The sequence below is a fragment of the Gallinula chloropus genome, assembly GCF_964237585.1.
Source record: "Gallinula chloropus genome assembly, chromosome: 2".
NCBI lineage: Eukaryota > Metazoa > Chordata > Aves > Gruiformes > Rallidae > Gallinula > Gallinula chloropus.
In genome coordinates this window covers 115,805,112-115,818,665 of record NC_140086.1, presented here as the reverse complement: position 1 = coordinate 115,818,665, position 13,554 = coordinate 115,805,112, and the positions used below count along the sequence as shown (strand labels likewise).

The 13,554-nt window shown below is 40.9% G+C and overlaps 1 protein-coding gene across 4 annotated transcripts in view; it reads left to right on the top strand.

The window, feature by feature from the left end:
• TRAK1 (trafficking kinesin protein 1) overlaps window positions 1-13,554 on the top strand; it is a 120,631-nt gene that overhangs the window by 49,587 nt on the left and 57,490 nt on the right. For all 4 annotated transcript variants that reach the window (XM_084260150.1, XM_084260149.1, XM_084260147.1 and 1 more), the window contains exon 3: window positions 1,307-1,501. In XM_084260150.1, coding sequence (XP_084116276.1) covers window positions 1,307-1,501 — 195 coding nt within the window. The remainder of the gene's footprint in view (window positions 1-1,306; window positions 1,502-13,554) is intronic.

Below are 13,554 nucleotides of genomic sequence, written 5' to 3'. Positions count from 1 at the left end.
TGCTTTGGCATCTTCACTGTGGTGTGACTCTTAGCAATGGTTGCAAGAGTTATAGCGCTGGTTAAAGATGGAATTGCATTGCACAGCCTGCGTTCAGCCTTCCTTAGTGCTTGCTTTTCCAAAATGAGCTTAGATAGCTCATTATTGTTTGGTGGGTGGGTGGTGGTGGTGAGGACTGTGGTGTTCTTTCCTTTTTCTCCTGACATGGAAACGGGGATGCAGATTGATGCACTAAGTATTTATGGAAAACATACCAGGATTACTTTGCTTCCTAATAACTACAGTGTTTTGCTACGTAATTAACTTTATGTGGTAATTGAAATGTATTGTTAAAGCAATCATGCTTGCTTTGGGTATTCATATGTACATATATGTACCCTCATTTTAGAGTAATATAGTGCCTCATAGCAGGTCTTTTAAAGTGAGTGGTCATGGCATTGTTTAGTTGAGACGTCAGTCTTTCCAAAGATTGGAAATTTCCCAGCCTCTCTGCAGCCCTGTTGCTATGTTTGACCATCTTTGTGGTGAAGAAGTATTTATGTTGAATTGGAATTTTCTGTGTTAAAGCTTTTTCATCTCCCTCTCATCCTAAATGTTTTGCTTGCAGCATTTTTCAGTTGTTGATGGCTGTTGATACCCATTTTTAAAACGGTTTGCAAACCTGACATATTTGTGAATGTGAGGGGCTGATGTCTCAACAGAATGCAGGTTGAGAGAGTGTTGAAAGGATCCCTAAAAGTTCTTGCAGCCAGCTTTACCAGTGCATCTGAAGTGTGAACTGTGACACTGTGTGCTATTGCAGTTCTGCATTTCTTTTTTGTGAGAAAAGTCTGCCAGCAGCAATGGCAGAAACATACAGTAGTACTGAATTGTGGTCAAAGGTGAAGTTAAGGAGATATGTGAAGCTAGCAATCTAAAAGTAACCTGTCAAATAGAACATAAAAAACCTGTGTGAATTCCTGTATGCACTAACCCTTTCTCCATACCCAGGTTGGAACTGCCTTGTCTTGGTCGATGCTTATGTGGTCTCTCTTCCCCCTAATGTCATTAGCTTTCAGTAGATGAGCTCTTGCTTCTAGAGGTTGGGCTTTTGTCCCTAAGAACGTGTCCTTGTATTTTCTGCTAATTAATATACAATTTTGGGATCACTTGTGCTAGCTGTGTCTGCTACACCTAACGGTAATTAGCTGTTCTCTACATCAGGAAAATCTTGCTGATGCCAAAACAAACTGACATCTTTTCTAGCTTGTATGTAGAGTTCTTGATTTCAAGTAACTAACAGAGGTTGTACTCTCTCTCTTACCAGATGTGTGCAATAGTACCAATCTTCCTGAAGTTGAAATCATCAGTCTACTGGAAGAGCAGCTGCCTCATTACAAGCTAAGAGCAGATACGATCTATGGTTATGACCACGACGACTGGCTTCATACACCTCTCATTTCCCCCGATGCGAATATTGACTTAACAACTGAGCAAATAGAAGAGACCTTGAAATACTTCCGTAAGTCAGAAATTGAGAAATTGTACTGAGGAGTTTTCTTACTTTCTCTGAAGTATCTGTCCAATTCTGTTACAGCTCTGGAAAGTATTTGTAATCCATTGCTTTGGTCTTCAAGTTTGTGGTAGATAGAAAACAAAGGAAACTAAACTGACTTAAATGTCTGTATATATACAATGTAGAAAGCTTAGACCTGTTCCCATATTTGCCTTTTTGTTTGTTTTGGGGTTTTTTTGTTCTCTGACAGACTGCACTGCTGTCTCTGGAGCCGTGTGACAACATTACGTCATATCGCACCATTTTTCTGTAACTTTTGCTTCTAGGAAAAGACTTGTGAAGAACCAATTTTTGAACCTTTGGTTGAGATGGTTTGTCCCTTCATTCTTTTTTTTTTTTTATATTCTTGGATAAAAAGGTACCTTTTGTGCCTAGAGGGAAAGCATGTAGTGTTGTGATCTCGGCTTTTCATCTAGTCTCTAGATACTGTTATCATGGTGAATGGATTCACATCTCTGGTTCTTCCACTGTGGGTATTGACTTAGCTGTGCAAGTAGTGAAGGCTTCTGTGATTAATCCTTTAGGTGCTGACTTACTGAGTAATGTGTGGTTAAATGATTCTCCCTGTCTGTCCCTTCTGTGGTTTCACATGAAGATGCAATTCGGTTGCACTTCTGGATGTGTTGCACGTTCAAATAACCTACAGAGTATCAAGCCAATAACTTTGATGCTAAAGCTGTAGTTTAACTTACATAAGTTATAGTAGTAGATAGATGTAGATAAAGTATACACAAACCTTTGCAGAGGTAGCTTCATTGCATTTTGAAGCACCTGGACTATGACATTGTAAGGAACAAGGGTGTTAAAGAAATGCATTAAGAATATGAAGAGCTGAGTTTCTGACTGTAGTGCTTCAATAGAAAGTATTAAGTACTTTAGTAAATTGCTTACGTAAGCTCTCCACTTCCTGCCAGTCAGATGAAAACAGTGGGGAAGGGGAGAGGCGAGCTGATGCTGATCTATGGAATCAAATGTACCATGACTCCCTGTTTTGTATCAGGCCCTTAGTGTTATGATTATGGCAGAAGTTAGCTCAAAGAAGTGTTTTGAAGTGTCAGGTTTCTGTAGTAAGCTGACTGGTCCTGTCTCATGAATAATACTGCTGCGAGGGTGGACTTACTGCAGTGACCATGGGGAAGATGTTTTGCTGGTGTGGCACAGCACTTGTAACGGTGCCTGACTGCTGGGGATGGATACAGAATGAAGCTATGCACAGCGGAGGAATCAAATAGCAGTAGATGCCTGTATCTGTCAGTATTGGGACAATTTTATCCAGATTTTAGCTTACATGCATAATGACTGCAACTTTTCCATGTTGCTGTGGTTGAAGATTTCATCCAGTCAACTGTCTTGAATAGAAAAAGATTGATGAGAGTAATTCCTGCTGCAACACGTTTTCGACTTAATTGAGAAATAACTGCTTAAAGAGGAGCACCAAAGCAAGGAGAATTTCCATAAAGAAAAATGTATTTCTTGCTGCTTATATACAGACATTTATGTATAGGTAGTAGTCTAAGATGTTTAAGCAAGTTTGGATTGAGCCTTTGACTCTGGAAACTGAGCTCTCTGAGTTTACCCTATTTCAGTTATCATGAGCGAGCTGTATAACGCATCTATATGTGAGATAGGTACATGAGAGTGTGAGATCATAAAACTTTGGCATGTTTGGAAATTACAGCATTGATTGTAAACATTGGCTTGTAGAAAACAAACTGTAAAAATAAAAACATTATTTTAAGGCTGGCAGAAAAGTCCAGTGAATTGTACAATCATGTCTTTGGAAAGTGTTTCCCAGGGTGTGGCTGCTTGCACAGTAAGACACACCTCCTCCTATACCTGTTTAGTTTTAAAAACCTTGATAAGGGTGTGAGGAAGTACTGTAGCTTGTCTGTTGGAAAGTTTTAATATAATCTTACAAGTTTCTGCTGCTTTTAAAACAGTATCCTTGTGGTTCAAGAATTCAGTGCATGTTGTTGAAGTTGATAAACAATAAAAATGAAGTTTCTTACTTTGTCAAAGTTTTCTTTAACTGAAGAAGAATAGAAATAAATACTTTCATCAGAATTAAATGCACATACAGACTGTTGCTTTACCTTCTGCAAGCTGCTTAGACACACAAAGGGTATTAAAATTAATATTAAAATTTAAGACAGCACAGAATATTTTTGGGTGTGAAATTTAGTCCTTTGATTATGGTTCCTGGTGTGTTGCAGTGTCAATCAGCTTCAGAACTTGAATGCAACAGGGAGGGAGGGAAGGACATGTTTTGGCTTTGTTCAGGAAATGTTCACAGACTAAGAAATACTGGACAACAAGGGGATGTTTGTGCATATTTTAATATATGTAAATACTGTGCATTAGTAATGTAGGCAAATATGTCTTTTGTAAGCCTTCATATTGTTTAGGGAGAGACCTTACCAGGAGGAGCAACATTTTACAAGCTCTTGCCACACGAGTTAAAGTGTAACTCTAGATTGGAAGTAGCCTGTGTGGTAACACAATAGTGACAGTCTTGCATTGTAACTCCTTGTTCTCTGATGTTCAGGTGACTACTGTGAACAACTGGAATTAGGGAAGGGGAACACGCCTGGTTTGCCACTGGTTATAATTGTATTCCCATCACCCCTTATCCAAGGGCAGTGAAGGTTTGATTTTTGAAGGTTGTTGAGAGTAGCTTTTTCCTTCCTCCTGCTGTAGGATTTGAACACATTTGTGGCCTGTTAACCATGCTCAGTGGCTCTTTAACCTCCCTCTTGATTGTGAACAGTGTCTCCAGCTCTGTTCCAACACCTGTTGTAAGTTGTGAAGAAGATAGATGCCTCAACCTTTGAACCTGAGTACTGGATTACTGAAAAATATTTTAGGGCCCACAGAAGTAGGAACATGGGGTGTTGTAAATATATATGTAAGTATTTTTGTAAAGTGTGTGTATATATGTGTAGGTAACAAAATAATGTTAAGTGCGTTGATGTACAGCAGGATTTGTAGCTACCCTTTTGAAAGAACTTTTAAAACATAGTGAACAAATTTTAAATCTCTACTCAATAATTTGATAATTCCTCAAACACATTTTTGGTTAAGACTTGAAGTGCTCCAAAGTCAATTAAAAAAATGTGCCTATCTTAAGCCTAGTGGGTAAACTGATTCTGACTATAAATGCCTATTACACTGCACTAGAGTCTTCATTTATTCCCACTTCAGAATGGCAACATGAAAGGGAGAAAGCAAACTTGTATGTCAAAAGAGTTATGTAAAAAGGTCTAATTGGTTTGCAACCACAAACCAGAATTTTTAAGCTGCACTCAAAAAAAAAACAAAACCGTTCTCATTCTCCAGGGACTGTCTCTGAAAACTGTGCTTCTGCAGAATTTATTTGCTGTTTGAAGTGCCATTCATATAGGAATTATAGCACATGATTTCTTTCTTAAGAACATGTATTTACATGTTCATGTTATACCCATTACATATTTTATAATTGGTTCTCATCATCCATTTAGTATTCCCCTTTTCTATAAAACAGGCTTGTTAATAGGGAACTTGGGATACTGCATACCTATTTGTCTGTGATTTTTAGTTTCTGAATAATACATTTATACTTTATAAGAGAGGCTCTTTGATAGATATAAGTGTCTCCAAAGACCATTATCTGTAAAAGAATCTAAATCTCTTGTAGTGACAGTATCCTCTAGTTTAGGTTCATCCGTGTTTGCATTCACTCCCAGGAGAGAATCCATGAGAGATGCCACTTCCAGGAGTGATTCAGCATATAAGGTAACTGGCAGCAGCGTTGCTGTCCTTTAAAGTAGAAGCACTGAAATGAAGGGTTTTTCTGAAGAGCTGATGCATGTTTGGAGTTGTGTGTTACCAAGCTTTTAAACTCAACGGGTGCATTTTCATTCAGCTAGAAAGCGGAGCAGTCGCTATTGATGCTCAGACGTGCTTGTCTTACTGTGACTGAACAGGAGCTGTTGCAGGGGGCATAGGGGGCTGTGCTTCCTTTTTACCATAGGAAGCATATCATAAGGCAAGACTTGAATTTAGGAATATAGTTAATTATTTTTGTTGTTGTTGTCAATGGCTTTTTTACATCTCTTTGGGTTTGTACATCATCTTTAATAGAGCATAATGGCATATTAGACCCTATAGTGGAGGATGTGTTTGGTACAGCTGTTCTCAAAAGTAACTTGATATTCACAAAACACCATCTGTTCTTGTATTCTGTTGTTTCTCCTTAAAATATGGAAACAAGCATTGAACATGTACCAGCAGTTAAGCACAAGTGTGGATGGAGCTGTAGTGCAAAGACAGAGTAGGGAAGCCAATAGGTCTTCAATAAAACGAGCTATCTTCTGCAGTTTGTGTATAATGAGAAACTGTAAATTAAAGAAAGACTCAATAAATGTCTATATAGGGCAAGTATTTATGCCACACTCATTTCTTGGATGCTCTAGTGCTGTATGCCAGTGATGTGCATTTTAATACTCTTTTTTTTTTTTTTTTGGTTCTTCAGTCTGCTGAAATTGTTCTGCTTAACCTTCTAATTGTGTGCAGTGGTTACAACTGAGTCAAGGTGTGACCTATTTAAACAAAAAAGCAATGAGAGGTGTGGATGTGCATATGGTGATTTCAGCAGTTACTGAAAACCTGGTCTCTGGTGAGCACATCTCTCTTCTCAGTCAGTGAACCAAATTTGCAAACTAGTTTTTCTTGGTATTCACATGTTAGATTTTTGGCTTACTACTACTGTAATGAGTTGAAATAACTTTTCCAGTGTGACCCTCAGGTTTCTTAAATCCATTATGATACTTGAATGACTTTTTAATCTTCACAATTCCAAAATGCTTATTTTTGAAAAAAATTTTGGTTGTTGCCTTAACAACATTTTGCTTTAACAAGGCCTGTTCTTCTGTCATTATTATTAGAATTTTGCGCTTTTTCACTGTGGAAGGTAAACTTCATTTAAGTAAAAATGTCTCTTAAACACTGTAACCTTACCATGCTGAGGCTAGTAAAGTTCTGCCATTTCCAGGAGGCTTTTATACTGCTTAAACTCCTTTTTAATAGAACAGAAGAGGTGTATAACAAGATAGCACAACAGGAGCTGTGGTCTCTAATATAAATTGAGTCGATTTCTCTGTAGTGCATAAGAAAACTCTATGCCAAGGGAACGTTTGGATCCTTTGTCTTAAATTTCCTTCGACGACCAGTATAAGAACTTTTAGGCAGAATCAATAGAGCTGGTCATTTCAGTCCTATGGGACTCCCTTTTATACAGCTCACTCGTTTTAATTGGAATTCAGATGAGTTGACAACAAGAATTATGCTTGGAATTTTAAAATCCAGCTTTTGACTTTTAATAGTGTTTTGTTAAGCTTCAGAAGGCTTGGACAACTGAATGTTGTCATTGTAACTGCTCTGCATGGACATGTGAGGTTTGAAATCTGAGCAATTAAGTAAGAAGGGCATTTGATTTCTGAATGACTTATGAAAAAAGTCTTTGCAGTTCTCAGACTACCTGCTGAGGTTGATGCTGGTTTATAACTTGCTGGTGTAAATGTGCTCAGTTTCCCTCTGCATTGATCCATACAGCGTAAGAGTCAACAGTGACCCTGAGCTACACTGCTGTGGCTTGTTAGAGCAGATATTTTCCTGGCTTTCTGTGGCTTTTTGGTTTTGAGATTCTCAGTCTGGGCCCACTAAGGCTGGCAGTCACAGAATCTGCTGGGAAACGTCACTCGAGGATGGGCCCAGCAATACTAAAATTAACTAAACAGGCCTCCCTTTGAACTCATTTTTAAAGGTATTGGTAGAAAGATGAATATGAAAGCATTCAAGAATTCTAATTTATTAGCAACTTTTGCAGGGGAACGTAAGCACTAACCCAAGAGAGGTGATGCAGCAAATGAATTCTGAAAATTTAGTTGGCAATTGGGAAATGGAGTCTTCACATGTGGATGAAGATAACTCTTGGGAAGAACTACATAGCCTATGAGGGCTGAAGCTGTTCTCCTACATTATGAAACTCCAAAGCATGTCTTTGTCATTATTTTCTTAATATGCTTCAGATTGAGGACTAAGCCAGTCCCTACGAAAGGAAGAAAATAAAACTGATTTGAGACTGAAACATAATCAAATAAATCCAGTGTTGTCTCACCAGTCTCATTAAACTTTTAAGCCAGTCTAAAATGTCCTGCACAAATGTCTAATACAGTAAAGTGATATTCTGTCTCCCTGCCCCCAGACTAGGAACATCAAGCACCCTTTTATTTAGCTGGTGGCTGGGGAGAGGCCGATAGAAGAGGCAGACCTAGGGCACAGCTCTCTGAGTGCAGCTGCCAGAGGCAGGGAACAGACACAGCATTTTGCATGAGAGTTTGGGTTCTGCTGTGGGAGCTTATTAGGATAGGGCTCAGGATCACCTGGAACCCTTTGAGAAACCTGAGGATATCTGCTGCTGCCAGGTAAGGGCAGGATAAGGGGAGCTACGGGGATGTGGGCCTTGGGAAGCTCTAGTGGCTTCTGAGCAGCTGTCAATTCATCCCTGCTTGGAGCCTTCATCACAGCTGCTGCTGTTTAGGGATGGTCAGTCACTTTTTCAGCTGGTGCTTGGGAGACCTCTGTGTAACAGGTCTGGAGCCCAGCTCCCAGAAACAGGCAACAGATGGACTGGTTCATGTGCAAGGGTGAAAAGTAGGGGTCCTCATCTGAGTTCCGGCCAGCCTGAACCTTCATACATGGTGGTGGTGGTGCACCACAGGGTGCGTTCCCCAGGTCTTGAATCACCTGTCCCTGCCAGGGCAGAGATGTTAACCCAGACAGAGCTTCAGGTGGTGGATGCATCCCTGCAAGCCCAAGGCTGCTGGCAGTGTCTAGGACCTCTCCTTGAGGTAGGGAGAGATGACCTTTTATGCCACAGGTGTGCTGCTCTTGAAGAGCAGCCACCAAGTGGAAAAGTTAAGAGAGGAAGTCAGCAGGCTGTGCAGCATGGGGAAGATGACACATAAACAGGATCTGGGAGGAGTGGCTGTGACATGAGAGAACTCTGTTCTGTTTCAAAGGGACCTTGACAAGCTGGTGAGATGTGTCAAGAATAGTCTTGTGCAATACCAGCAGAGGGAGGTGCAAAGTCCTGCATGTGGGGAGAAACATGCTGGGATCCAACCAGCTGGAAGGCAGCCTTGCAGGAAAGGAAATGAGGGGTCCTGGTGGACATCAAGTTGAACATGAGCCAGCAATGTGCCCCTGCTGCAAAGGTCAGTCATATCCTGGGCTGTGGAGGGAGGTGATCCTTCCCCTCTACTTGGCACTGGTGAGGCCATACATGGAGTGCTGGATCCAGTTCAGGGCTCCCTGATTGTGTATTCCTTCAGTGTAATGCATCTTGCATTCCTTTCCTCTCCCAGAAAGCTGCAATCATGGCTGTCAGAGGGCTTTTTCCTTCCTCGTTAGAAAAATAGGTCATAACCATGCTGCTGTAATTATTTTTGTCTACCCAATCAAGCACATGATGTTAAACTCAACTCGTTTTACAAATGTGTTTGCTGTTGCCAGGAAAAAATATGACCACAAAAACCCAGATTGTCACTTGTGTTATATCCAGGTGGTGAACAGTTTACAAAATTTGACTCTTAAAAGCTTTGCTCCTCGTTTCTTTATGGTGGAGAGGGGTGCAATCTCTTAGATGCCAAACTATTGCTGTCATAGGGTCATTTACAGTATGCAAGTATGCCCAGTGATTCCTTAATTAAATTATGCAGCTGGTTTTGCAGCTGGGTTGCTTAAGACGACATCAATTTTGATTTTTATACAAATGCAAATCTGACACTCTCCAGCAATAGTTTTGAGGATGGGAAAAAATAATCCTTTCTTATGGAAAATAAGATTTTGTCTTTAAGGAATTTGATTTCATCTGTCTGCACCTCTCAAGTTAAATCACTTTTTTCAGTGGGGGATCAGTTAGGCTTCTCTCTGCATCAGAAGAGTCTTTTGTCTGTATCAGGTGAGGTCAGTGTTGCCTTACGGTGTCCTGAAGGAATCGGCTCTGTCCTGTCTGTGGGAAGTACCTGTACCACTCTGAAGCCTGGATAGCAGTTCCATTTTATCAAAGGCAAGTGGGTCAGATCTGAAGCACCCGTTTTTCTAAATGCCAGTTTGAAAGTGGGTGTTACAGTGCTTTCACTGCTCTGGTTCCACTCTTTTCAGGTTAAGCAAACCACAGTGGCTTCTTGCGAAGCAAAATGCTGCCCTGGGAGAGATCCCTGTCCTCAGCTGCACAGTTGTTTGCTCTGACTAAATGTGCAGTCACAGGTTGACTCCTGCTCAGTGTTCTTTTAGAAGGTGAGGCACCAATAACTCCTCAGTAAAGGAGATCCAAATTTAGAAATAACAGTTTGCCAACCTGTCCTTGAAAAGCAGTTGGACTTCTAAATACACTTGCTTTCCTTTTTAATGCTTCTTAATAGCTTTTAGGTTTTAAAGTCTGTTTAAAAAATGTCAGTTTGCAAAGCAAGTACTGTGGTAATGCCTAACTGCTACTGATATGCATTGCATAGTGGTGGGCTGTACAGCTGTTCCTCTGATTACAAGGGCCCCAGGTGATGTTAATGGGATGGGCAACTTCATCCTGAGTGGTGGAGACAGTGTTGGTGACTGTAGAAAATAATGAAAGGATGTGGTGTTTGATTATCTGAACATCCTGATGTGATGCTGCAGCCAACTGTGACCCAAAGCTAATCAAATGGGAGGTAATACACTGTTGCAGCTGCCAATACTCCCTCCCGCTCCGATGTTCAGTTTCAAAGGATCCTCACAGAATTAGAAAGGGTTTGAAGAAGAAATCTGAGAATGACAGAGCATGGGAATACATGAATTATGGTGACATGCTATGCTATGACGGTATTGGAATACTTCTATTTGTCAGCAGAGGTGACTTGCTGCTGCTGTGCACCTGCGTGACACGGTTCACTGCTCCTACAACTTCCATGAGGGGCCATGTTTATAAATGGGTAGCTGAAATTTGTCAAAAATTCTCTTCAAACAAGGAAAAGAGTTTGGGGGGAGAGTGAGAGGTGTTGATTTTTTAAAATAACTACTAATTTAGGCAGACCAGTTTACTGTTGTCCTATGGCGTGGATTTATTGGGGCCAAAGGGAGGGATGAAAGGGCTTGTGAGCTTTTTCAGTTGACTTTTGTGCCTAATAAAACCCCTTTGTAACCACTAATGTAAGGAGTGCTCAGCCTAGCTGATCAGACTTGGCTTCCAGAAGTCTTTAACAGTCTGTGTTTTGCTCCATGGATAATAAATAGAAGTGGGGTTTTTTTGTTTGCCTTAAAATGAAAGATTAAAAAATTGAAAATCCAGCAGCTGGAAGAAAATGCCAAATTAATGTGAATATCTACGTTTAGCTTTGCAATAAGAAACAGCAAGTCCCTCAAGCAAGTTTTAGATGACCTTTTAGGCAACTAACAAAACACCCCAGCCAAATGCAATGCTCTAACATGGAGATTGGAATACACAAGCAATACATATTTGCAGCATGCATGAATTTGCAAAAAATTCATGTTTGCAGTAGTCCACCAGAAAAATGTACCATTCTGGGAAGTTCACTTAAGTGCAATGTGATGTGTACCTGTATGCAGAAAAAGTAGGGCTGCAGAGGTTGAGAGAAGGTTCTGCAAGCATGCAGCTGCCTTGTAGGACTAGTCAGATTTCATGTTAAACTTGACAGCCCTTCCAGCCCCCTCCCTCCCTTAGATCTACATTTTTTTCATAGAGTTGATGCTTGCATGTGGATACCTGGATATGTATAATATTCTCTCTGTCCAGGGTTTCTGTTTTCACACTGGGAAGACCACACATTTATCTGGTATTTCCAAGTCTCTCGAGGAGTTCTGAAATCATTTGACCACCCAAATGATTTTCTCTGCAGAAAAATAATGCCTTTGTGGATTAAATCAATGTGTTTCCAATCAGATCTGTAAGAAAATACCAACAAAACAGCTCCAGACTCCCACCGTAAAGGATTTTTATCCTGTGCATTGAAAGAGGAGGAGATGTATGTGCAGCAGGGAGGACGATGAGAAGAAAATTCTAGTATGTCAAAGATTTCCTTTGTTTAAAATGTCAAGAAATAAAAAGCAGAGAGTCCCTGCAGTAATTGAAGCTGGTAGCCAGTGTTCATTCTTTATATTTGAAGTGCTTGTTTAATAGCATTACCAGACTGAAATTACCTTTTGGACAAAAATAATACAAGTGGAACAAATAGCTTATATGCAGAGCAATTGAGTTCATGTTGCCATAGGAACCTTTATTTTATTCTGACAGTATTTTAACAGTGTAGCCTTAATTGTATTTAATAGCACAGGTAATTCTTGCCTTGTGCGTATGCATAACTGAAATTGTGCAAGACAGAGCTGGGGCTGGAGTGCCCCATCACATTCCTCTGTGTCAGGATGCCACAGCGTTTGGGCCATGTTTAGGGGGGTGGCTGGAAATTACCCCCCTCCCCCATATTTTGAACAGTACAAGTAGAGATCATTGTATGATCTTTGCATGTCCCAAGGCTGTTAGTGGCTTTTACATAATCCTTTGTGATGTACGAACCTGAAGGTCGTGTATGCTTATTGTATTGCTTTCACATCAGTATCGAGCGTACTAAAAACCCAGTCAGCAGAATGAAGCCAAAAATAAAGTGATCCCTGCCAAAACGAGAGTAAGCTTTGCTTTTCAGAGCCTTGTTACCTCAGAGTACCTCATGATTTCAGGAGGGCTAAGGTTAGTTGATGCAAAAGCAACGAACGGGGTTGAAATGCCACTGAGTGTGGTGGTGCCTTGATTTAAGGCCATGATTCTTTGCTTTGAGTTAGCCTCCCTAGTATGGCAGTGCTTCCAGCCTAGAGCAAGGTAACTGGCTTTTTACTTAGGTAGTACATCAACTCAGTTGTTCACCAGCAATAACTGAAGTACCTGCTCATCTGGAGAGTGCACACCTGCAGGAAAACTGCATGCCTTGGCTCCAGGAAGCTAAGGCTGGCGTGGGGAGGAGAACGGGCAGGGGCATAAAACTTAAACAAAAGCAGTGGTGTAGAAATAGGGATTGTAGTTTGCTTCCTGGGCTGGAAGCATCTCAGGGAACTGTATTTGAGGTAGAGCTCTAGCACTTAAGTCTGTTTAAATTGTGAAATCTCACGATGGCCTGAAACTATGTGCCCTTGTTCCTGCTGTCTAGGAAGTTAAAAATAAGTATTTTGTGTAAGGAAAGAGCTTCAAAGGATCTTAGTCTGGGGCAATTAAACAAATTAAGTAAATGGATGGCGGCCCTTGTACTACAAAATCACAGAATAGCAGAGTGGTTGAGGTTGGAAGGCATCTCTGCAAGTCCTCTGGTCTAGCCCTCTTGCTCCATCAGGGTCTCCTGGAGCAGGCTGTCAAGCCTCAAGACATCCTTCCATTAAAAATTTTTTTTAAATTCTTATGTTCAGAGTGAACCTCCTGCGTTTCAGTTGGTGTCCATTGCCTCTAATCCTGTCACTGGGCACCACTGCAAAGAGCCTGGCACCTTCCTCTCTGTGTCCCCCATGTCCCATCTGCCCGTGTCGTTCGTGTCCCTTCCCTGTCCCCCATGGTATTTCTACACATTGATAGTATCCCTCTGAGCCTTCTCTCCTCCAGGCTGAATAGTCCCTCCTCTCAGCCTTTCATCACAGGATGCTCTGGTACCTTCATTGTCTTCATGGTCCTTCACTAGACCCTCTGCAGTATTTCCACCTCTTACACTTGGAAGCCCAGATCTGGACACAACACCCCAGGTGCACCCTCTCCAGTCCTGAATAGAGGAGAATGCCTGAGAATGCCTTACATATTGCCAAATGGCTTACTGTATTGTAGCATGAACACAGGAATGTATTTTTATAATTTACTTCGAAATATGTTATTTTGCAGTGAAAAAATGTACTGGCTGAGGGAGCAAAATGGTACCAGTCAGGTAGTAGAGTAAGTG